General features: G+C 51.0%; 1 protein-coding gene across 48 annotated transcripts in view; it reads left to right on the plus strand.

Moving 5' to 3' along the window:
- MAP4K4 (mitogen-activated protein kinase kinase kinase kinase 4) overlaps positions 1–24,465 on the plus strand; it is a 184,345-nt gene that overhangs the window by 144,112 nt on the left and 15,768 nt on the right. The window contains exons 13-25 of one of the 48 annotated variants that reach the window (XM_054728367.1): positions 5,295–5,456; positions 8,474–8,560; positions 9,112–9,315; positions 10,150–10,311; positions 12,694–12,927; positions 13,822–13,928; positions 14,996–15,147; positions 15,829–15,926; positions 17,858–18,033; positions 18,466–18,589; positions 19,531–19,722; positions 21,531–21,648; positions 21,915–22,085. In XM_054728367.1, the coding sequence (XP_054584342.1) occupies positions 5,295–5,456; positions 8,474–8,560; positions 9,112–9,315; positions 10,150–10,311; positions 12,694–12,927; positions 13,822–13,928; positions 14,996–15,147; positions 15,829–15,926; positions 17,858–18,033; positions 18,466–18,589; positions 19,531–19,722; positions 21,531–21,648; positions 21,915–22,085 (1,987 nt within the window). The remainder of the gene's footprint in view (positions 1–5,294; positions 5,457–8,473; positions 8,561–9,111; positions 9,316–10,149; positions 10,312–12,693; positions 12,928–13,821; positions 13,929–14,995; positions 15,148–15,828; positions 15,927–17,857; positions 18,034–18,465; positions 18,590–19,530; positions 19,723–21,530; positions 21,649–21,914; positions 22,086–24,465) is intronic. The other 47 variants (XM_054728368.1, XM_054728369.1, XM_054728407.1 and 44 more) reach the window with 47 other exon arrangements.

Consider the following 24,465-nt stretch of genomic DNA (forward strand, 5'->3'; position numbering starts at 1 on the left):
CACACATCAACTATTGACTTCTTCCAAAAATCGATCCCTTGCAAACTCTATGCCCTGATGGCACCTGGCACAGACAGCCTCCTCCTGCTGCCCCACACACTTAGACAAGGCAGGGGTCAGGCTCATGGGAGGGGAGTGGCTTGTGCCAGGGCACCAGTCAAGACCGCACCTGCCCCTGCGGCCTTTGGTTCTCTCGAGAGTGCCACAGCGCATACCACAGCCTCCTGAGAACCCCGTGGCCCTGCGCGGCTACTCTGTTGACTGGAAGTTATAAAAATCAGCGAAGCAGATCCTTTGCCTCTTTGGCCTGTTCACACTGATGGGCTTGGAAGTGGAATTCTCTGAAGCTAAGGGCAGTTTTAAGGGTGTAGCCCCGGTCCTTTTTCTTTTGTTTCCTTGGTCTGACTGGAGGAGGAGGGTTGTTGACATGCCCTGTGGGAAGCTGCCTTCCTGTGTGATTGTGGGCTCTCTTTCACTGGGAGGTATCTGCTACCCGCTGGGTATTCTAACCACTCCACACTGCCACAGCCTTGGCCTTGAGCCTCCGCTGTGGGCCTGGGGAGGTCAGTGGGCTGCTGCAGCCACACTTGCCCAGCAGGGCGGAAGCTTCCAGAACACTTCTGTTCTTACCTCTTCAAGGAGAACACGTATAAGGTTGAAGCTCTAAAACTGCATTTCAGCTTCAGGTTTTATTTTTAATGTGTTTTTACTCAAGAAAGTTCAGAAGATGTTTCCTTTGAAAATTTTGGCTAGCCAGGGATATCTGAAGGAGTTAATGTCTATTTAAAGCTAAAAAAAAACCTATGTTTTCCAGTTGGAAAATTGTGGTTTTTATTGCCGATGTTGGAAAAGCGGTTGTGTTCTCAGCACCTGTGTATTTATGTGATGGGCCGGCGAAAACCAGCCCTCTGTGTTTCTGCGTAGAAGATGCAGCAGGTGTAAGTGAGGGTCTGTGCTCACTTTGCTCTGAAGGAGAAGGCCAGCACCGCTGCGTGGCTGTGACTCGGGTCTCTGACCTCGTGTTTCTGCGTGCGTTTGTCCTGGTGAGGGGAGTGTTGCTGGTTGTCCTATGTCCTGGTAGCTAGTTTTTAAAAGAAAGGGGTGCAGGGCAGGGTGCAGGCGGGAGCCCAGGCCATGCGCCTTCCTGCCCCTGAGTGGGAGCCACACATGGAAATGGCATCAGTGCGGAAAGCCTGCTTTTGAGGCCTTTGTTTTGAACAAACTCGTGTCTTTTTTCCCCTCTTTTCTAAGATTGAAACAGTGAAAAGTCATTAAGCTAGCAGGTGGCGGGCAGCAAGCGGGTGTACCGGGCAGTGTTGGTGTTCGCATTCAATGGAGATGCCTCCCATTGGAAGTTGTAGTTTCTAAAACAGGACAGGAGCTCAGTTCTTTCCGTGACCCTGCCCCCACCCATGGGAACCTGGTGAATTTTGTGCATTTAATTCGAAGAGCAATCACTGGAGAACAAAGCCACAAAACATGGAAGGTATGAAATAGGAGGTGGGGCCAAAAGCCCACTCAGAGCTCCACTGAGGATAATGAGGATGTAGTTAGTACTCAGCCGAGAGACCAGATACCACGTGATCCTTTATACCCAGTCATTCCACAAGTACGGTACTGGGCATTCTCAGGAAATCATTTGTGAGTGTCTACTTCAGACTGAACGCTAGTCACGGGTCACGGGGGAAATCCAGAAGGAATGCTTAGACTACAGTACTTTGTATACCCGTTGTAAATGCTTGTGTCTAATATCCCCAATGCTTTACCTCAAACTGTCTTTTTTTTTTTTTTTTTTAATATGTTTTTATTGATTTCAGAGAGAGGAAGGGAAAGGGAGAGAGAGATAGAAACATCAGTAATGAAAGAGAATCATTGATCGGCTGCCTCCTACAGGGGATCAAGCCCACAAACCAGACATGTGCCCTGACCGGGAATCGAACCATGACCTCCTGGTTCATAGGTTGACGGTCAACCACTGAGTCACACCAGCCAAGCTATCTTGTTTTTTTAATATTGAATCTCAATGTCACATTAAAGTTTGTGGTAGTAATATTGGCTTCCTGTGTCTTGAGAAATTTGATAGCTTTTTATTCTCTAGAGCTATGCAATACAATACATTAGCCACTAACCACATGATTATTTAAATTAACTTTAATGAAATAAAATTAAAAACTCAGTTTCTCAGTCAGACCGGTCACATTTCAAGTGCTCAGTAGCATGACCAAAAGGGGGATGTGTGGATGAAAAGCGGCCACATGCTAACCTGGCTAGCTCAGGCAAGGCCTGCACGGTGGCCTTGCAAACTCAGAGACCTAAAGTGACCACAAAGGATGGTCTGAAATTAAAACTTTTAAATTAAAAAGCAGTCTGTGGTGGGTATTCAAGACCACTATCTTCCCTGACAAAAGTCAACACATGTGGCTGCAGGCTACTGCGTGGAACATGCTGAGAGGTGTTTCGTCTTCTGAGGTCTCCTGGCTAGCACCTTTCCCCTCCATGGGGAGAACTGGTGCTGTTGTTCTTTTGTCCTGCGGAAGTGCGTACCGTCAGACATCTGGGCTGGAGGGACAAACAGCCAGATGAGTGCCTGTGCCTGTGTCCACACTGTGGGTCACTAGAGTAGCTAGATTAAGGGCGGCTATCAGAGCCAGGCTGGTGAGTCGGGTGCCTTTTGCACCTGTTGGTGGATGCAGGGTGATGTTAATGTTAGCGAATTGGCTTTAGAGACCATGTGTCCTTCTAGCTGGGGCTTATGAGCTGGCAATACTGCGCAAGTCCCTTAACTTTCCTGAACCCGTTTTCTCCTCTGTAGAATTGGGATGAAATACCTACTTCCTAGGTTCGTTATGAGAATCATATTAGGTAAAGAATCTGGAATAAGGAATATCAGATACTCCCTGGCTGGGTTGCTTAGTGGCTTAGAGCATTGTCTCGATAAGCCAAGGTTGCAGGCTCCATTCCCAGTCAGGATACATACAAGAATCGACCCATGAACTAGGAGGTCACAATTCAATTCCCTGTCAGGGCACATGCCGAGGTTGTGGGCTCGCTTCCCAGTGGGGGATGATCAGTGATTGTCTCTCATTATCGATGTTTCTATCTCTCTCCATCTCCCTGAAATCAATGAAAACATACTTTAAAATATTTTTTAAAAATCAACCAATTAATGCATAAATAAGCGGAACAAAAAAATCAATGTTTCTCTCCCTCTTTAAAATCAATTAAAAAAAAATCAAATAGCACAGTGTGGGATGTGTAGTAAACATGTGCTTGATAGCAATTGTTTATATTCATATCCTAATATATAAAAACCCAGGGTCCGTAACATCCACAATGACTGGAGGCTCGACCAACCAGAAGTCAATGCTGGGTTGTCATGGTGACCCAGCACTGACTGCCTCAGCTGTGGGAGCCCATACCCAGCACTGACTGCCAAAGGGGCTGCAGATCAGGCCTGGAGAGAGGCCTGGGGAGAGAGAAGCAGGGTCTGATGTGTAGCCTCCATGGCAGCTGTTGATCAGCACTTGCCTCTCTCTTTTGCTCCAGGCCTGGCCAGCAGCCGCACCTCTTTTTCTCTTGGGCCTCTGCCGGGGCTGCTGATCAGCCCCGCCTCTCTGATCAGGCCCGTTGATAGGCTCAAAGACACTGACTGGCATGGAAACTGACCAGTCAGAACCAAATCTGGGTGAAGTGTGAGAAGCCAATGGCTGCCTAGGAGGCGGAGCTTTTGACGCTGACTGGCATAGACACCGACCAATCAGAACCAAATCTGGGTGAAGTGCAAAGAGCCAATGGCTGCCTAGGAGGTGGAGCTTTTGACGCTGACTGGCATAGAAACAGACCAGAACCAAATCTGGGTGAAGTGTGAGGAGCCAATGGCTGCCTAGGAGGTGGAGCTTTTGACACTGACTGGCATAGAAACCAACCAATCAGAACCTAATCTAGGTGAACTGTGAAGGCAGAACCTAAGGTGGGAGCTGAGGAGGGGTTTTAAAGGCAACAGCTGTTTGGTGTAAGGTGTAAGAAAGCGGTTCAATTTTTTAATGACCGGTTTGGCAGTATAGTGCATATGGCTGGCTGTCAGTTCAGATACAGGGATTATGTATTTTTGTCTGCCAAGAGCATCTCCTCCTGATGAAAAAGGATTCCCCACCCCCATTTAAGCAATCCTATTCTATATAACCTATACTACTAAAAGGGTAATATGCTAATTAGACCAAGTTGACTGGCCATCTTCTGGATGTCCACCTTTCTTCCGGACAAAGCCATGGTGGTGGAGGCTGAGGCAGAGGCCATTAGGGGCAATCAGGCCGGCAGGGGAGGGCAGTTTGAGCGAGATCAGGCCGGCAGGGGAGGGAAGTAGTGGGCGAGATCAGGCCAGCAGGGGAAGGCAGTTGGGGGCGAGATCAGGCCAGCAGGGGAGGACAGTTGGGGGCAACCAGGCCGGCAGGGGAGGGCAGTTGAGGGCAACCAGGCCAGCAGGGGAGGGCTGTTGGGTGCAACCAGGCCGGCAGGGGAGGGTAGTTAGGGGTGGTCAGGCAGGCAGAGGCAGATGGGGGTGAGATCAGGCCGGCAGGGGAGAGCAGTTGGGGGCAAGATTAGGCCAGCAGGGGAGGGCAGTTAGGGGTGATCAGGCAGGCAGGCAGAGGGATTAGGGGCAATCGGGCAGGCAGGCAGGTGAGCGGTTAGGAGCCAGCGGTCCCAGATTGCGAGAGGGATGTCCGACCGCCGTTTAGGACATCCTCCAAGGGGTCCCCGATTGGAGAGGGTGCAGGCTGGGCTGAGGGACACCCCCCCCCCCCATGCACAAATTTCATGCACCGGGCCACTAGTTAATAATGGCATTTATTATTCTGGTTGAGGTCAGTTCTCTTCTTGATGAGTGCTGAAACCTCTTTAATTATTCTTCTTTACTTGCCCTATATCTACTTTCCTTTGTTTTATTGTCTTTTGTCTTTTTTTTTTTTTTTTTTTTGGACCTTGGACCTTGGGTAACTGTTGGTGGTATTCAAGGATTAAGAATTCCCTGTCCCCTAATTGCTATGATACAGTGAAGAAAGGGGAATAATAGATATAAAAATTAAACCTAACCCTATAAGGATTCACAGAAACACAGCACTATTAACCAGTATTTATGAGGAAGCTAGTATGTATGGATAGGCCTAGGGCATGTGGAATAATTGGCCAGTAGAAATGGGATCCATGAACCCCCTTCATTTGTTATAACTGTTCCGCAAACTGTCATGAGAGCCATGGCTAGAAGGTCCCTGCTGATTCTATCTTTCCTTACGCAGCAACAAAGGAGAGAGCGTGAGGCTAGAAGGCAGCAAGAACGTGAGCAGCGAAGGAGAGAACAAGAAGAGAAGAGGCGGCTGGAGGAACTGGAGAGAAGGCGGAAAGAGGACGAGGAGCGGAGGCGGGCCGAGGAAGAGAAGAGGAGAGTTGAAAGAGAGCAGGTTAGTTCACAGGGATGTTCCCACCTGAGTTTGTGAGGTTCGTTACTTTTGTAGAGTTGGGGTATTTAGGGCAAAACGTACACACACGTGTGGGTGCACATGTCCAGGACATTAGATGTTCAGGATGCTGAAACAAATTGGAAGTAACCAGTAAACTGAGCCTATTGCCTTTTTTAAAAGTTATGTAAATTATTATACTTTAGGAACCTTGAAACCAGAAAAGTGGTCTACAGATAGTATGGTGGCGGAAAGATTTCTGAATATGTCTTCTCAGGTTCAGTTTAAATGCTTTAGATCTAACACTTTAAAAATGATATTAAAAGTCAATTATAAGAAATTTCTTATGAGCAATATTTGAAGTAACCACTGGCTAACGAAATATTTAATACTAGAGGCCCGGTGCACCGGTGGGGTCCCTCAGCATGACCTGCGGGTATCGGGCCGAAACCAGCAGAGCAGTACCCCCCAAGGGGTCCTGGATTGCAAGAGGGCACAGGCCAGGACAAGGGACCCCACCGGTGCACGAGTCCGTGCACCGGGCCTGTAGTATGCATATAAGATCTTTGGTTAATCTCTTCCCACCCTCCCCGCTTTCCCCTTCCCTCTGAGATTCATTAGTCTGTTCCATGTTTCCCTGCCTGTGCGTTGAGCGTCTGCCCCCTGGTGGTCGGTGCACATCATAGCTACCGGTTGAATGGTCGCTTAGGCTTTTATATAGATAGATATCTTTGCATATAATTCAGTTTACACATGTAGCATTTTAGGAAAACTAGCAACAGTGTTGTTTTGTTTAACCACAAAAAGATCAGGTTTAATAATATTTATAACATTTTATTAATTCCAGATGGTAGTTTTCTTTAGAACCCTCTCTGTTTCTTGAACCAGCTGTACAAACAAAAATTGAGTTTTCTGTTGTCTGTTGTCAGTGTGGATCCCATCACTAGCCTCCTTGCCTTTCATGTCTTTGAAGGAATCACTGTGTGTTATGAGCTTTGAATAAAGAAGAAAGATATGAATGGGACCAATTTAAATGAAACTTGTGATTCATATTTAAAGTACCTTAAGACAGTGGTATTAACTTCCAGGTGTGGTTGTTCAGTTATTATCCTTGATACTAACTATACCCCTCAGGTTTTCTGAGACTCGGTCTGCCTGCTGATTGCCAGTGTTCCTAGGAATTCGAGTGACATTCTTTATGTCACCTTCCTGACATTGTGGGCCAATTAACTGGTGTGTTTTGTTTGTTTTTCTCACATTCCAAGTTATACTTGGGAACTGCAAGGAAGACATAACATGCACTACATTCTTTTAAAAATTAGATCACAATTTAATCCTCACAATTCAGTTGTGATAAGATGATATGAAAGTGATACTTACCTTTATTGTTCTAGTGACAGGCATTAGGTATTGTGTATAGCAAGCATTGTTCACCTCTTTAAAAAAGTAACATCAAAACAAATTCAATAACATCAAAAGTTAGTTTTATTCGGCTTCCCTCATTCTATTGCAGAATTCCCACGGGAACGGTGCTGAGGAAACACCCCTCTGCATAAGGCTGCCTGTGTGTGTGCATGTGTGACTGCTCTGTGTTCGTGGACTAGGACCTGTGACTTGGATAGATGTGCATTTTCCAGGTGCCCCTGTGTTTTGAAGGCAGGAAACAAATGAGTGGGCTACTTGATCCTTTAGCTTATGGCTTAATCTGTCTAGTCCAGAGAAGAGAGGAGGGGAGTCGGGTCCTTCCTCGGTCACTCGGGGAGGCAGCGCGTGCTCGGCCGTTGCTGGCGGGGCAGGAGTCGCCCGGGGCCAGGCTCCGGGAGCCCGGGTTGGAGTCAGGGCGTGTTTGCCACCGGTCTTGTGGATATGCTTTCCCCCAGACTGGCTTTTTGTTGTTTTTTAGCTAAATTTTCTTTGTAAGATGAACATTTCTAAGGAAATTTACGCGTCGTAATTTCTGTGACCCAGCATTCTCGCAATGGGATTGATTGGTTAGCCACACTTCACTTCAGGTACCTCGGGGTGCAGCTTGGGGTAAGTGGGTGGTCAGCAGTGGACTCTAAAGAAGTCTCTGACTTTCAGCGTGAAGGCTGCCCTCGGGGACCCCTTTTGAGTAGTTAGCTTTCTTCCCCATTGAAAAGGAAGGAAACTTCTGTTTTTTGTTCCGACTTTGTTCTTTCTGAGGTGATCTGTATCTCATATTTGAGCCTCACAGAACCATCCTGAGAGCGGAGAGAGTACCCCTGCAGTCATTTCTCAGATGTGGAGTCTGCGAGCCTGGGAGGGGGCTTGCTTGATCCACAGCTAGGGCCACTGGTTCCCCAGGCCATTAATGTGCGTGGACACTCCGGGCTGGAGTTTTCCTCTTTATGCACATATGTTGGATGTGTTCGCCCGTTTTCATTCTTCATCCTTCTCTCCCATTGGAACCTGCCACGCCCCTCTCCTGTCTCTGTCATGGACACACACAGGCCCCTCATTGTGAAGAGCCTCGGCCTGTTCGTTGGTGGGAAGTCGCCGACGTGTCCAGACGGGCTTTCAGAATGTAGTGTATCCATCGCCAGCGAAAACACAAATCCTGCTTGTTGTATTTTAATAATAAACAGGTTTTGGTTTGGGGTTTTAAAAATTGGCAACCCATGCTGGGTATAAAGAATGACTAAGCAGCGGACATTTGTGAATGAGAACGCTTTGGTTCCTAAAATTAAACTGCCGACTTCAGCGTCTGCCATCCTGCAGGAGCCTCGCGGCCTGTAAAGCCGGCATCTGTGTACGGCAGACGCACCAGCTCCCCGTGCGGACTGGGGGAGTGCACGCCGTCGTCTCTTACACTCTGCTCTGAAGGTCCTGGTGGCCAGTGTTTGAAGTTCTTGGGAAAATTCTGAGCAATAGATTTTGTTGAGACTCATTCCTAAGTGAACGACCACCAAGGACGACTGGGGCCGATGGCGGGTGCGCTCCATTCCGGGTCCTGATCTTTCTGTGGGTCCATTGATCGCTGGGTGATTTCTGTGTGACAGGAGTATATCAGGCGGCAGCTAGAAGAGGAGCAGCGGCACCTGGAAATGCTTCAGCAGCAGCTGCTCCAGGAGCAGGCCCTGTTACTGGTAACGCCCGCGTCTGTCTGTCTGTAGTGCCAGGGCACGTCTGTCCTCCCCGAGCGGGCACAGCTGTGCGCCACCAGGCCACTCTGGGTATGCTGGGGGCTGGCAGGCTCAAGTGGAGACACCTCCGTGGCCCTACTGCCTGGGGCACATTCCAGGTGGCTTTTATTCACCTCCTTACTTCCCACTAATCACTGTCCTTGTTTGGTAGATAGGAAAGGCTCTGAACAGAATTTGGCATTCAGCGAGCAGACAAGAACGCTAGGGGTTGATGGTTGAAAGCGCTTGCGTAGTTCACCTAGCTTACTCTAGGTTCCTTTTGAAACCACTGCTACTGACATTTAATTGAATTCTCTCTTACTCTGTCCAGTGATATTGTTAGCAACAAGCTGTCAGATTTCCCACAGGTAATATGCTATCTGAAACCCCAGCATTTTACTTGGTTACAGAGCATGGGGGGAAATAGCATGGTCTTTAGAGAGCTGAGAATGAATCGGAGAAGAGGCGAGCCCTCCAGTGTCCCCTAGATTCAGTGTTCTCCTCTCCCTCCCAAGGAGTGCCGCTGGCGGGAGCTGGAGCAGCACCGGCAGGCAGAGAGGCTCCAGAGGCAGTTGCAACAAGAACAAGCATATCTCCTGTCTCTACAGCATGACCACCGGAGGCCGCACCCACAGCCGCCGCCGCAGGAGAGGAGCAAGCCCAGCTACCACGCCCCGGAGCCCAGGCCCCACTACGAGCCCGCCGACCGAGCGCGAGAGGTACCGCTCCCCTGCGCGTCCCCTGCGCCCGCAGACGGGAATCCGTGTGGGTTCCTGTGAGGTCTTAGTGCCAGACGTGCCGGCAGCTGAGGACCCACCCCCTGGGGTTTCCAGCTGAGAAACGGTCCTGAGAAGTGAGGGACTGACTCGCAGGGTTTCTGACCGAGTTGGGCGTGTTCTCCATAGAGGACCAGACTGCCTTTGGTACATTCTCAGGTGAACTGAACACTGACCTAAACACAAGGGGAAGATTGGCTGGCAGAATCATTCTTTAAAATGCAAATGAGGGAATGGTGGCCTGGTTAACTCTTTTTCCCAAATGGGGATGAGGATGAAGTGTGCCCACAGCCGACTTCCTGACTGTTCGGTGATCCTGACTTGGTACCGAATTGCTGCCTCTGGGAGAGCCTCCCGGTGAGGTGTGGCACGGGTGTCCCGGGCTCCCGAGGCCGCCGGGGGCGCCCTCCCGCGCTTCTGGCCCCAGAGAGCCCGGGAACAGATGTTCTGGAATGCCCTTTGTGCTGGAGTGCAATCCCTGATGGCAGTCTTTCCTCTGTTGGTTTAGTTGGTTGTGACACATGTGATTGTTCTCTGGCCTACATCCTCATGTACAACCCCAGAACTCCTGCCAGGCGGGGACTTCAAGGCTCCTCCTTTAACTGGCCTCAGAAGTACTTCTCTGTCCTGCTGTATTTGCTCCTCCCTTTTAAGCTGTCCCTTTCTTTTCTTGTAGTTGAAGTTGACAGAAAATGTCTCTGCGCCCACGTCCAGGCTTTCCCTGGCACCTGCTTTCCCCACTAACACTGCGTTATGTCTCCTAATTCTCCGATGCAGGTGGAAGAGAGGTTTAGGAAAACTAACCACAGCTCCCCTGAAGCCCAGGCTAAGCAGACAGGCCGAGTGCTGGAGCCGCCCGTGCCTTCCAGATCAGAGTCCTTTTCCAGTGGCAGCGCCGAGCCTGTGCACCCCGCCCTGCAGAGACCAGCTGAGCCCCAGGTGCGGCGGCCAGGCCGTGGGTCGCGGGCACGTGAGGGCTCAGGCCACGGGCCTGCTTGTCATAATCACATGGTGGTATGTTCCCACATTGAGAAAGAGAAGAGATTAGCAGGAGTGAGTTTAGACTAACCTGAAGAGGACAGACCCTCTTTTGATAGGGAAAAGTAGGAAGTTTTAAGATTTTTGTTGTACTTACTAAGCATATCCAGATTCGGTGATTTTTTTCTTAGTCTAGCATTCTGTCAGATGTTCATGAATAAGTGTTTTCTTATTCTAACATAAAGGATTTTTTCAACTTAGTTTTTAGAAAGCTAGTGTTACAAGTACATAAGGGGCGAACCAGACCTTTTCTTAGCCAGACCTTGGCACCTGGCGAGCCCAGGAGTGGGCATCAGAGAGCCAGCACTACCCTGAAATGCCAATACAGGTTTGGGTTTTGTCCAAATGTGCATGCTTTTCTTTTTTCTTTTCTTCTTTTTCCCTGGGAAACGAGCCTTTTGTCAGATTCTCAAAAGGTTTAAGATCCTAAAAAAGTTACAATCCAATAGGTGAGGTGTGGCTTTCCCTGAAGCAGGTGGAAAGGTCCCAGCTCTCACTGGTCGGCCACGTGGCTGGTGTGGGAGAGCTGGGCTGAGTGCTGTGGGCCAGGGAGCCCTCTGCTGTCTGGAGAGAACATGGACGGCAGAGGGTGCCACGCAGAGGTCTCAGGTCCCCACTGATGCCACTTTCTCGCTCAAACAGCAGACTTTTAGTCATTTTGCTCTGCGCAGCTGTGTAACTCAGAATATTGGAAGCAAGTTCTGAGGCCCAGGTTCACTGAGGTTTGCATGTGTTGGGGGCAGAATTCACGTTCTTGTGAGAAGTAGCTGTGGTGCTTCGAAAAACTAATTCAAACGAGGATTTGAATGTGCTTTCCAGTAACTAAGCCCTGTGTGGAGGAGTTTAGGGACCACAGAACCAGGCTCTGGCCCTAGGGGGCAGGGGAGGTGCCCTGGGCCATGGGAGGTGTCCCATGGAGTCAGCAGCTCGTGCTTCACGGAAGAGCTGGCGCACCAGCGATCAGCAGCTCCGAGTAAGGGATGGAAAGACAAAGGAGACAGAGCAGGACAGGTTGCGTGGGGAGAGGAGGAGGGGCCATGGGATCAGTCTGACGACGTTCCTGTGGAGAGGCCAGGCTTAGTGTTTCATCTGGAAGTTAGCCCTGCCGTGAATAGAAAACCCTTACCCGTTTGGGCCACGGACAGTTTGGGAAGCAGGCGCTGCTGATTCCGCAGGCTGCATTCTGTGCGGACGGCTCCTAACGTGGTTCCTGGGAGGGTCTCTGGCTCCTCCTCCTGTGGCAGGTCGCTCTTCGGGAGCCGCACCTGTGCAGGCGTCCTCTCCGGGGGCTTTGCAGGGAGGACCCCGAGCTGAAGCCATGTTTTGAGCATTGTAGTTACAGACAACACTTTCAGGTCCACGCTTTTCCAGACTCTGAATAGTTGGCACATTTTAGGCATCTGAGATTATACCAATAACTAGTTATGTGACTCTCAGCTAGAACTCTCAGACCAGGAACTAATTTTGGATCTTGCTTTAGTGAAGATTGAATCGGTTGTGATTTGGCATTTCCTGTTTTCATTAAATGCATTGATGTAATAGACATATAACTGGAGTTATGTAAATTGCAATATTAAACATTTTAAAACAAAATAGTAATTTAAAGAAAATACAGATTATTTCAGAGATTGTTTGTCCAATTTAAAAGCAGCCAGATAAAAACCCAGTTAACAAGTGTTGTCAAGTAGATTGATTTAGGGAATCATAGGAATGAATATTTCTGAAGAAACTGAAGTTCTTTTTTCCTAACTAGTGTGAAGATGTATGGAGACCTAGGGTTTGAGTGTTTTAAGACTTGGAAGAAGAAAGAAGGAAACTGTTGGTGTAGGTGGAAAGTTGGCTCTTTTTAAGTCACAATCTGTCGGGACCTGAGGGCTTTGTGTTTGCCCACTCAGTGCTGTTCACTGCTGCCCTGCAGGGAGCGGGCGGGCAGGCAGGTGTGCACGCGCAGGCCCTCCGTGCCGCCCGCCGCCTCCAGGCTCTGCTGGGACAAGTGTCCCCCATCAGGACAGGGGCGATAAGCCTCTTTTAAACTTGAAACCCTTCACGTTTGCTGCTCTCGTGCTTACCTGGTTAAAGAGTTTCCCTTCTAAGTGTGCATTGGTTCTTCCGTGCATACTGTGTCCCAGGCCCTGTTCACTTAGAGGGGAGCAGCTTGCTGCCGGGCTTGCCTAACCCTAGAGCACCCGTTGCCTTCCCCAGTTCCTGTTTGAATTTGGAATTGACCAGAAAAGCCTTTTATGCAGAACGCATTGAATGTCTTGTGTTTTGTTTTCTTGTAAGGTACAGTGGTCCCACCTGGCATCTCTCAAGAACAATGTTTCCCCTGTCTCGAGATCCCATTCCTTCAGTGACCCTTCTCCTCCCAAATTTGCACACCACCATCTTCGCTCTCAGGACCCCTGTCCACCTTCCCGCAGTGAGGCGCTCAGTCAGAGCTCTGACTCTAAGGCGGAGGCGCCTGGCCCCGCCCAAAAGGCTTGGTCTAGATCAGACAGTGACGAGGTGCCTCCACGGGTAAGAAGCAGACAGACAGATGTGTGCTGCTTTTTCCTTTTGTTGTTTTTTAAAAATTACTCGTTTCAATTAAGGGTATGGTGACGTCACCAGAATTAAGGGGCCATGAAATTTCACAGGAGCTTTTTACGGTGGGGAGAGAGCTGCACGGTCAGGAGTCACGTCCAGCCAGTGCTAGCTGTTCATTTTTGTTGTTAGCTCTGTATCTAAACACTGGTAACAAAGTAACGTAGCAGCATGCTTTTAGAACAAATAGGATAGCCTATATTTTAGCAGCTGTCTTACATTTATACAGAAGTTACAGATTATTTTCAACATTACCGTTATCTAAACTTTCAGAAAAGTTCTTGTAAAGAAAAATCATTAACAAAAATTTCAAAAAGGAGACATTGTTCTTTTTAAATTGAGGAATTTGTTGGCTTTGTTTTGCTTTAAACTTTATTTTTAATTTTTTTGGTAATTACTTAATGGTGAAATTAAACATAAAGGCACATTTTAGTTTATTTTTCCTCTACTTAGAATTTGCTTCCTCTGAATATTTTCTTGCTTCCTACCAGTCTTTGTTTCCTACTGATCCATTTGTGGACATTGTTTGGTTTCTTTGAGCTTATTTTCCTGATTCTCACATTTTCTTAGCAAAGTGCTTTGTATGCCCCGCCAGCAGAGCTCCGTCCACACGGCGGGGGTGCTGCAGAGGCGCCGGCTGTGGTCCCGCGCCTTCGCTGCCTGGACCCAGTTTTCTCTTCCTGTGTCAGTGGAGGCAGGGCGGGCGGGCGGGGCAGTGACGTGACAGCGAGGCTCACAGAATTAGGACTGCTGTAGAAAATGTTTGGGCAGGGAAATCTTTTTCCCTCCTATTTTCAAGAATGTGATTGCTGTGTTTTCTACCCAAAGGTTCCTGTGAGAACAACGTCCCGTTCCCCTGTGCTGTCCCGTCGGGATTCCCCGCTGCAGGGCAGTGGGCAGCAGAATAGCCAAGCTGGGCAAAGAAACTCCACCAGGTAAAAGAAGGCGGAGCTTAAGAGCAGTTACGTACAGTCGCCTTCAGGGAAGTTCTGTGGCAAAGAGGAGATTATCAGTTTGTGAAAGAAAAACTGCCATGAGATATATTACCGCCTGTCTGTGAGGGTGAGTGCAGAGCAGTGGGGAGGCCCCCAGAGCAGGGGCCTGGGGGTCTCCTGGGCCGTGGGAATACGAAAACGACAAGCAGCACTGAAGAACGCCGTGGTTGGCTTACAGTCGCAGTAAACCAGTGAACTAACCAAACACTGTTTTCAGCGCAAAGCTCTCTGTCCTGGGAGCAGCTCTCAGCCGCGTGAGGCTAGTGGCCTCTAGATTATACAGCTAAATGCGAGTGTAACTTCATTAAAAAGAAATAAGAGTAAAACTTGATTTTCTTGGTAACACTGGCTGTGTGTCGAGGGTCCAGTAGCCACCGCTCAAGCTGTGGGGTCCCCACCACCTCTGGGCCGGAGCAGGAAGAGGCCCCGCTGCTGTCCTTGCCCCTTCCCGAGCCTCAGGTCCTCTGTGCTGGAGGTGGGGTTGTCCCGGAGCCGCCGAGCCGCCTAGTCCTCGGTGAGCAGGTGGGCCGGGCTCTCCTGGGACTGAGTGTGCCTCGTGTCCTCCGGGCCCTGTAGCCCCTGCCTCTGCCAGGCCCGGCTGGTCGCACCCGCCCGCGCTCCCTGTCACAGCCACACGGAGGAGGACGCTGCGTAGTGTCAGCTCCGGAGACCAGTGTGGTTGGCTGGGAGCAGCAGCCCGGAAACAGTACAATTTTGTGCATAATTTGTATAAGTGGATTTTTTATAATGTTGCTATGACAGAAATGGTGACACTTCTAGACCCAACAATAGCATTAGCTTTGCCTAATGAAGATTCGGGGTCTGCTAATGGTAGGATATCATTTACATATTTGGTTTGTTGGGGTACCTGAGATAAAAACCATGAAGAACGTTAGAGCTTCCTGTGTGTAGGCTCTCATCATACCTGTGTTTCATGCGTGTGCATACAGCTCGATACTGCATCTTGGGTAACGCATGAGCTGTTCTCTCCCCTTCTTTTCCGTCAGCAGCATCGAGCCCCGGCTGCTGTGGGAGAGAGTGGAAAAGCTGACGCCCAGGCCTGGCAGCGGAAGCTCTTCAGGATCCAGCAACTCGGGATCCCAGCCCGGCTCGCACCCTGGCTCTCAGAGCGGCTCTGGGGAGCGCTTCCGAGTGAGATGTAGGGTGCCTTTCTGTACCCTCCGCGCCCCCCCACCCCCACCCCCCTGTTAGCGACACTGGGCTCTGAGTAGTGCACTGAAGGCCTCCCAGCCATGGGAGCTGCCTGGTGTTTGCACAGTGCATGTCACAGGACACGGTCACAGCATGGGCTGTAATGGCACTGGTAGTCACCGTGATTTTAATACGAGAGCTGACTCTGAGCGCTTACACGTGCCTCGCACTGTGAGCGCTTCATCTGTGTTGTCGCGTTTCATCTTCCTCATAACCTCATGAGATACACTTACTGTGTACCCACTTTACAGACCGCAGTAACCAGTTCAGTGAGATTGAGTAGCTTGTCCAAGGTGATCAGCTGAATGTCAGCTGATTTTTGAACCTACTTCTTTTACTACAGACTCCATCAGTATTGACATTAACATGGGTATTTAAACATACTCGTCATAATAGATTATGTTATTGACATGACAAGGTTCTGTGAGGACGTGTTAAGTAGAGAGTGGTGATGATGGAGACTGGGTAGGTGTCAGAAGCCCAGGAGTACAGACCGGTGTGTGAAGACCCTGCACGGAGGCTGAGAGCAGTGGCAGGGGCGAGCGGGAGAAGCAAAGGCTGATGGGCCAGTCTACCTTATAGCACCATCTGGTTGCTTGTATGTATCTGCCTTTCTTGTCTCTCACAGCATCATCCAAATCTGAAGGCTCTCCGTCTCAGCGCCTTGAAAATGCAGCAAAAAAACCTGAAGACAAAAGAGAAGTGTTCAGACCTCTGAAACCTGCGGTAAGGCGTGCGCAGCCTCTCGCTCCCTCCGGGCGTGGGGAGATCTTCCTGCTGTGAGCATGCCTTTGAGGCACGCCTTTCTGCGGGCCCTCACAGAGTGAGGGATTAGAATGAAGGCCTTAACCTCAGACACATTTATGCCCCTCCCAACTTCGTCACTAAGAAAAATACAGAAGAAAGAAAGCCTTTATCTCTTTGCTTTGCATTAGCCTCTACGCATTCTAGATGAGCTGGGCGTTTGTAATGCTGGCTTTAGAATCTTTTCCCTCCCCTTTTTAACATCACCTGTTATTTAAGTTCCGCCTTTTGGTACCTAGAGAGGCAGCTGTGACTTTCCCATGCTCCTCCTGTCACCCCTGCCGCACTAACCGACCCTGTCTCTGCACACGTTGCGGATTGTGCACCTGTGGGAACTGTGATTTCCTGCTTGATGAGTTCTGTGCTCCGTCTCCCTCTCTCCGTGCTCCCCGTGCTGTGCTCCCGCCCCGCCAACGGCACGGCTGCCGGACGCAGAGTGAAGTGGTAAGCCATCTCTGGAAACACCGGAGCCATTCCAACTGCCTTTCACACTCAACTTGTACTCCATCTGCATTGCTTTTCCTTCCTCAGTTTATCTTTTCTAGAATGATAAAGCCCTTATCTTTTGCTTCATCTTTTTAACACACAAAATTCGTTGCATGCATTTTTTGTTATTAACTATAGTTTAAAAGAAAAACTTTTTACAAAGCCACACTGTATTCATGCCATGGTTAGCGAGGCTCAAGGTCCATCCTTGGTCACTATGATTTCAGCGGCTCAGGCTCAGGCTCAAAGAAGGGAAACTTGCTCCTCTCTGGGGAGAAGAAAACTGGTGGGACTGCTGGGGGAAAGGCTACAAGGCCTGCTTTGTAAAATGTCATTGTTTTAAAATAAAATCCCCAAGTAGCAAGATAAACTTTAGACTTCTGTATGAAATGTGGACTATGAATAATAGTCGCACTTGGGAATTATATTTGGACTAGAGGTCCGGTGCACAGATTTGTGCACAGGTGGGGTCCTGGATCGCGAGAGGGAGGTTCTCGGAATCGGGCTCCCTCCTCTCTGGTTCCGAGTGTGTCACCCAAGATCTGCAGCTGCCAAGTCACCGCAGCTTGGCAGCTCCTGCCCTGGGCGCCTGCCCCCTGGTGGTCAGAGCACCGGTCGGCCGGTTGCTTAGGCTTTTATATAGAGAGGTAATTGATTGAGTCTTAAAACAGCTCCGTGTAGAGTAGAAAAGGGAAGCCTTTCCTGTGATTATCTCTGACGTTCACATCACTGGCACCACTGCCAGGGGATGATTTGAAGATTGGGGTAAGGCAGGCACAGGTGGGTATTCTCCTTAAAAGAAGACTTTGTGCCCGGTTGGCTTTGTGGCTCAGTGGCTGAGCTTCCATCTGTGATCCAGGAGGTCCTGGTTCTATTCCCGGTCAGGGCACATGCCCGGGCTCTATCCCCAGTGTGGGGCGTGCAGGAGGCAGCCAATCAATAATTCTCATCATTGATGTTTCTCTCTCTCTCTCTCTCTCTCTCTCTCCCTCTTCTCTTCCTCTCTGAAATCAATAAAAATATGTTTTTTAAAGAATACTCTGTTACATCGGCAGGTATCTTCATAACAAATTCCAAGGATCTGTCTACATACGTTTTTTATCTAGAATTGTATTGTATAGTGAGAAAAAATGCTACCAGCTTATCATAAGCAGGTTCTTGTGGGTTTTTTGGTGTGAGATTTGGGCTGTTTGACTGTTTGGTCTTTTTGTCAGAAGAGTTCACCTTCATATACTGGTAAATGCTCGACCACACAGTTTTTCAAAACGGAGGTTGTGGCTCTTTCACTGACAGTGAAAGTGAACGTCTCATTCCTGGCTGCTCTCTCCTCTCCCAGCCCGGCTCACTCTTTTCTGTCCCCGCGTTAGGACTTGACTGCACTGGCCAAAGAGCTGCGGGCGGTGGAGGACGTGCGGCCGCCGCACAAGGTGACAGACTACTCCTCGTCCAGCGAGGAGTCGGGGACGACGGACGAGGAAGACGACGACGCAGAGCAAGAAGGGGCCGGGGAACCCATGTCCGGACCAGAGGACACCAGAGCAGCGTCAGTCCTGGGTGTATTTAGACGGGAGAGCCTCACCGAGTCTGTCTGCCCCGGGGACAGGTGGTTCCCTGACCTTTCTTGAGACCGCGAGCGTGGAGCGCGGTCGGCCGCCCGTGTGCGTGCATGCCAGTGCCTCTCCCCAGCCCCCCCTGTGTAGTTCCTTTTTTCTTTTTAATTTGGAAGTCCGATAAAAGGGAAATTTCTGATTGGCTTAACTACTTTAACCTAAGCATTCATTCTGGTTTTTTTGCTCAAAAACAAACTGCCGGCAGGACCTTGTTTGTTGAAGGGAAAGCGCTAAGGATTTGCTTTCCTTGAGGAAATGGTCTACTTGTGGCCTGAAATTCTAATGACCTTGAGAAGGTGAAAAGTGTAGACAGAATATCCTCAGCTGATGGTATTTATGGTCCTTCACCTCTGGGTTTTTCTCAGTAGGTCATCTCTGAATTTGAGCAATGGGGAGACAGAATCCGTGAGAACCATGATTGTCCATGACGATGTGGAGAGTGAGCCAGCCATGACCCCGTCCAAGGAGGGCACGCTGATTGTCCGCCAGGTACCCATGTCTCCACACACTGGTCAGGCTGAGCTTCTCCTGAGTCATTAACCCACTTGCTCATCCACTCCTCATGCTGTTTCTACATCATCATCTGTTCTCATGTGAACGAGGCCCGAGGGCTGAGTGTCTGGGCCAGGGCGGCAGGTGTGAGCTGCATGTCAGGAGCGGGGCTGGCGGCGCCCCTGCATCGCTGCCTCTGCACGCCCCCCAGCAGCCTCAGCACCACGTGGAGTCTGTCTGTGTCTAGAGTAGGAAAGCCACAGGGCGGCCTTCAGGAGGCTGCGAGCCAGGGCCGCGCCGGGGGCCCTGCAGAGAGCGTGTGAGCCGAGCCAGGCAGGGGGGCCCGTGCAGCAGCAGGCGGAGGTCGCTCTTGTGTGTCCCAGATGCTCGCTCCCTTCCCGCCGACCGTCAATGCACCGCCCAGGTGCGCTCATTGGGTGACCGCCTTACGGCTGTCTGTCCACCGCTTCGCCGAGCTGTGAGGGCAGGTGTCTGCTTCTCCTTTAAGTACAACAGGCGCCTGCCCAGCGCCTTGACTTTTCCCTGAGTGTGGCTCATGCTGTGGCAGTGCATTCGGGTGGAAAGAGAAGAACGTGGAAAAGACCAGGATTCAAAGAAGCAACGGGCACTTTCTAGAGCTTTAGACAGAAAGATTTAGAAAGAAAAGCCACTGCCTGTGGTTTCGGTGATGGCAGCTAGGGCGGCAGGCAGAGCAGATGGCGCCGCTCGGTGCCGCCCGGGCGGGGGGCCTCCGTGCTGCTGGCCCTGCCTGGGCGTCAGCAGGGAGGCGAGCAGCAGCCGCCCCCTCTCCCCCCCACCCGCCCCTCCATGGAGAGGAGCCGTCAGGAGTCACACAGACCCAAGCAGAGGCAGTTGTCAGGGGCGTAGGCAGCTCCCGCGGCGCCTGAGCGAGACAAGTGTGCCTGTTTTTTCTACAGAGTACAGTTGACCAAAAGCGAGCCAGCCATCATGAGAGCAATGGCTTTGCCGGGCGCATTCACCTCTTGCCAGATCTCTTACAGCAAAGCCATTCCTCCTCCACTTCCTCCACCTCCTCCTCCCCATCTTCCAGCCAGCCGACACCCACCATGTCCCCACAGACACCCCAGGACAAGCTCACTGCTAATGAGGTAGGTCTTGCCCATGCTGGCTGCTCTCCTGGGTTAGACCTGCTGCCTGGTAGTGAGTGCGCAGAGCAGACCTCCCACGTCCCTCCCCCTGCCTTCCCCACCCGCTTTCTTCTGTCACCTCCTCCCCCCACCCCCAAGTAACATGGCTCAGATCCGCATACAAATCCCATAACGGACCAGTCTGCCCCACTCCTGCAGCGCACTTCCCTGGTCTCGCGGTCAGTGTAGCTGCATGGCTTTTTGTGTTCAGTTTACTTTCCAAAAGTCTAAATGAAGTGACTGCTGTGTTCTCAGAGCCATTATGTATTTGACATGGAGCTCTCAGGGTCATTTGTGGAATCTTCCTTCCTTTTATCCAATGAAGAAAGCAGAAGCAGTTGGTAAAGCAGACGTGGCCTCCCCTGGACAAGCTTGCCGTCGGAGCAGGCGTGTCCTGCAGTCAGGGCTGGCTGGCTTTCTGTTGGGGAGGCACTGCTGATTTGTTTTCACCAGCCCTGTCAAAGATTTCTTCCCTTTGAAAGCCACAGTCACTCAGAGTTTAAGAAGAGGCCAAGTGTTTTTGGGGAAACGTAAACACGTAGGGTTTTAAGCAGGAAGGTCTGAGTGGGCTTTTAATGGGAAGCCTCGAGTGAGCCTCGGGGCTTGGCTGTGGCGCTCCGTCGGGCGCTGGGTGATCTTCGCTCTTCGGGACAGTGACGCAGTGCGCTGTGAGCACCTGTTACTGAACTGAACCGTGATTTGATTTCTTGGGAGGTTAGATTTAAATGCATTTGTCTAAGAGTTGAAGGAGGTCAGAGGTGGCAGGTCGCTTCCGCCAGTCTTGTTGCTGGGAACCTGTAACTGCCGGCCCGCCTGCCTGCTTGTATTTTGGTTCCCTTATTAGAAAGAATCAGAATGCTCCTTTCCTCCTGAGGAGCAGGGGCACGTCGACTGCCTCCAGGGCAGGCTCGTCGGCTGGGCTGGCCACCGGTCGTGGGACAAGGGCAGGAAGCCCGCGGGGGCAGCTGGGAGCTGAGGCATTGGCTCCAGGACAGGCGATGAGCTGCCCGTGTGGGGAGATGGTGCGGGCGCCGGCCCGGGGCAGACAGGTTCTGGGCCCTCGGCCTGCACACACCCCCTCTTACAGCTGCATTTCCGGTTTGCTCTCCTGCACAGTATTTACTGCCCCCCTTAACCCACTAAACTGGCAAGTTTATTTTCTGTTTGTTTTGTTTTTAATTGTCATTACATTTCCACTTAACAATTTGTTTCACGCTCCTTGTGTTTTTTTCTCTTAAGTTACATTATTAACCGAACACTAGTGCGCCTAAAAGAGCAAGGCCGCGGCCTCTTGCCGTTGGCGCCGCTCACTCCTGACACATCTAAAGCGGGACCGCCAGCGCCCCCTGCTTTCTGGCGAGAGGCGCACTTGACAATAAGTAACGTAAAGTTAAGATTTACCAGGATTCCAACAGAGAGTAATTGGACTTTTTTTGCCAGGAAAGTAAATTCAGAAATTGATGAATTGAGATCAAGACATTTCCAACCTCCTTTAGGAGGTTTCATCATTATTATTTGTTTTAAACGACTAGGAGCTGGAAGTGTAGATGGGTTGGCAGCGGGCAGCGTTCCTGGCCTGTGCACAGTGCTCCTGGGAGGGTCCACGCGTGCCGTGGAGTGTGCGCACGCAGGCCCCTCGGGCGACGGCGGCGGGTGGTGCAGGAGGACAGGCCTGGCTTGGGGAACAGCGGTTTCGGTGTGGGTTGGGATGTTTTGATGTTTGCCTTTCTCGTGTCATTGTATTAATAAAATTGAAATTTACGTTGCAGACTCAGTCCGCTAGTAGCACACTCCAGAAACACAAATCCTCCTCCTCCTTTACGCCTTTTATAGACCCCAGATTACTGCAGATCTCTCCGTCTAGTGGCACCACAGTGACTTCCGTGGGTGAGTGAAGCAGCAGCAAGCAAGCAGCTGGCCCCCAGAACGCGGCCCCGGGCGCTGCTCTGGTCCCTCGGACACACCCCTCCCGCTTGCGTTGCCTTGTTTGCAGTGAGCTGCACAGTTGACTTCCTTTTTCCACATCCCTCTCCACAAACTTCCTTTCCCGGACGAAGACTCAGTGATGGCCATGAATGTTTCCTCGGGGAGCGGGGGAGGCGGGAACAGTGTTGGCATGGACAGAAGATAATGCCAAGTGTACTGTGTTTCAGTGGGATTTTCCTGTGATGGAATGAGACCGGAAGCCATAAGGCAAGATCCTACCCGGAAGGGCTCAGTGGTCAATGTGAATCCCACCAACACTAGGCCACAGAGCGACACCCCAGAGATCCGCAAATACAAGAAGAGGTTTAACTCGGAGATCCTGTGTGCTGCCTTATGGGGTAGGTGGCCTCTGCCGCTCTGGCCCTGTGTGGTTCGGAGTGTGGTCTGGGCTTTGGGAGAAGGGCAGTGGCGCGGTTTGGGGGTGTTTTGCAGAGCTGCTCAGGACGAGGTGGCCGGGCCTGTGGTCCCATCCCTGTCGCTGCCGGGCAGCGGGCGGTGCTGGGCTCGCTGCCCCCTGTCCAGCCACCAGGGATTGGGAAGAAGGGCTCGACTCCAGCTCTTCATGGAAAGAAGCAAAGTGAAGGACGGGAAGACTGGGTTTGGTTCATATCTGCGGGGAAAAGGGAGAAATGTGTCGAGTTCTCTCCTTTGGGTGTGTCACTGAGCTTGTTTTCCTGGCTGCCTGTGCCGTGGGCCTGACGCTTCAGAAGCAGGTGCCGCTGGCAGGGCCGCCGGCGGTGGGGGTGCCTTCCCCGACCCCTGCAGTGTAGGTGACCGCACGCAGGCCGGCCTCGGGGAGGGCCGCGCACAGACTGCCCACACTACCGCCCTCCCTGCCGTCCACTCTGCCCGTCCTCACTGCTCGCCGAGCGGATCCTGGACTCCCCTGCTCCCAGCCCCTCACTGGGTGTGTTCTCCCCGTAAACGCCGGCTCTGCTGTCTTTAACGGGGACCCTGCTTCTACTCAGGAAAGTTTCTTACTCCCTGGACGTTGCCAGTACGTGCATGGGACACACGCAGTTCTCTCATTGGTGGAGTCCGGCACCTTTTCCTCATGCGTGTTCCTGGAGCGTCGTCCTCGTTCTCCACGGGCGGGGCCAGCTCTCCTCACCCTGAGGCTGACTTGAAGCCCCACATTCACCTCTGACCCTCCAGGGGCCCCTCGTCCTGTCTGTGAAGAAGGGCCCTGCGTTTGGTCACCTTCCTCCCGCCTGGCTCCTCCCTCACACGCGGCTCCGCCCCCTCCCGGGCCTGGCGGGCTTGTCTCCTCTGCCTGCTGCCCACATCCCTGCTTCCTCTCTTATTCCTGAGACCTGGACTGTGTCCTTGTCACTGCCGAGTGTCCTAAGCCCCTAATGATCATAAGGGTGCTGCTTTATTACTGCCAGGCAGGGAAACAAGCCGTTGGGTAATCAGGCCCAGGTGACCGCAGCCCAGGGCGTCGGCACCCGCGGCCCTGAGTGCCGAGGACCCTCCCGGGGCTGGGCCATCCATCACCTCTGCACAGGCCATCGGGGCGTTCACATCATCAAAAATGATTATGTTCCGTCCAGTGCAAAAAGTGTTAAATATGTTCATTTTTAGAAATTGACATTATTTTTATCCATAATGCTTCTACACTAATTTTATATTCCTCTAATGTCCTGCCAAGTGCTGGGCCTCATTCTATGTGCCATTAACTTTTTCTTTTTAACTAAAATTCTTTTTCCTAATTAACTTCTTCAATACCTCTGAGAAAGGTAGGAGTGACTTGAGCCAGTGTTTTTAAAAGTGAAGTGGGACTTTCATTTATCACCGTGTGAGAAGAAAAGACTGGGAATGCCTTAGAGCGGACACATGTCTACGAGCCGGTGTGTTTGAGTTGCTCAGCGGCTGGGTCACCAGGGAGGCTGCCGTGACTGTGAAGGTCAAGTCGGCCTTGTAGAGGGCGGGCCGGACGGACCCAAGCACCTGAGAGGCGGACTCGGAGTGTTTCTCTGCAGCGGGAATCGCAGCGTTTCTGTCCTGCTGGCCATTGTTGGGTGCCTTCGCTTTTTTGTACCTTTAGGGAAAATGCTTGAGAATAATTTGCTGCATATTTATTATATTTTTTAATAAGGCGGTCTTCCCCTTCACGGCCAGGATTATTTTAACACATTTTTAACGTGATTGTTTTCATCCTTACATTCAGAATGAACTACAGGCTCGGTGCATGAAATTTGTGCACAGGTAGGGTCCCTAGGCATGGCTGGTGATCAGAACTGATCGGGGCCTTCCAGCTGCTGGCTGGTGCCTCCCCTGGCTGCAAGCTGCTGGCCTGGACCTTCCTTCGTTCTGTGCTGCCCCCTGGTGGTGAGCGCATGCCATAGCGAGTGATCGAACTCCCAGTCTCCCAGTCCAACTCCCAAGAGGACACTTTGCATATTAGCCTTTTATATATATAGATTATCTGCAGCTAACTATGTAAGATTGCACTGACCATGGAATTTAAAGGAAATTTAAATCGTGTTATACAGCTCTCCCGGCAGCCCGTGCCAGGTTCCTCTGACTGCACTCACAGTTCCTAGCACCATGTGCCTCTGAACAGTTAGCAGACGTTTAATTACACCAAGCAGCCAGAGGTTTAAACTGTATTTATGGGAAGTCATTGCAGCATGTGAGCTCACTGTCTCCTAGGCCACTCGTCTCCCAGGGCTGGTCTCCCAGTGACTGGCGTGTCCCTTTGGCGCTGGCTCTCGA

This window comes from Eptesicus fuscus, chromosome 16 (assembly GCF_027574615.1).
Source record: "Eptesicus fuscus isolate TK198812 chromosome 16, DD_ASM_mEF_20220401, whole genome shotgun sequence".
Lineage (NCBI taxonomy): Eukaryota > Metazoa > Chordata > Mammalia > Chiroptera > Vespertilionidae > Eptesicus > Eptesicus fuscus.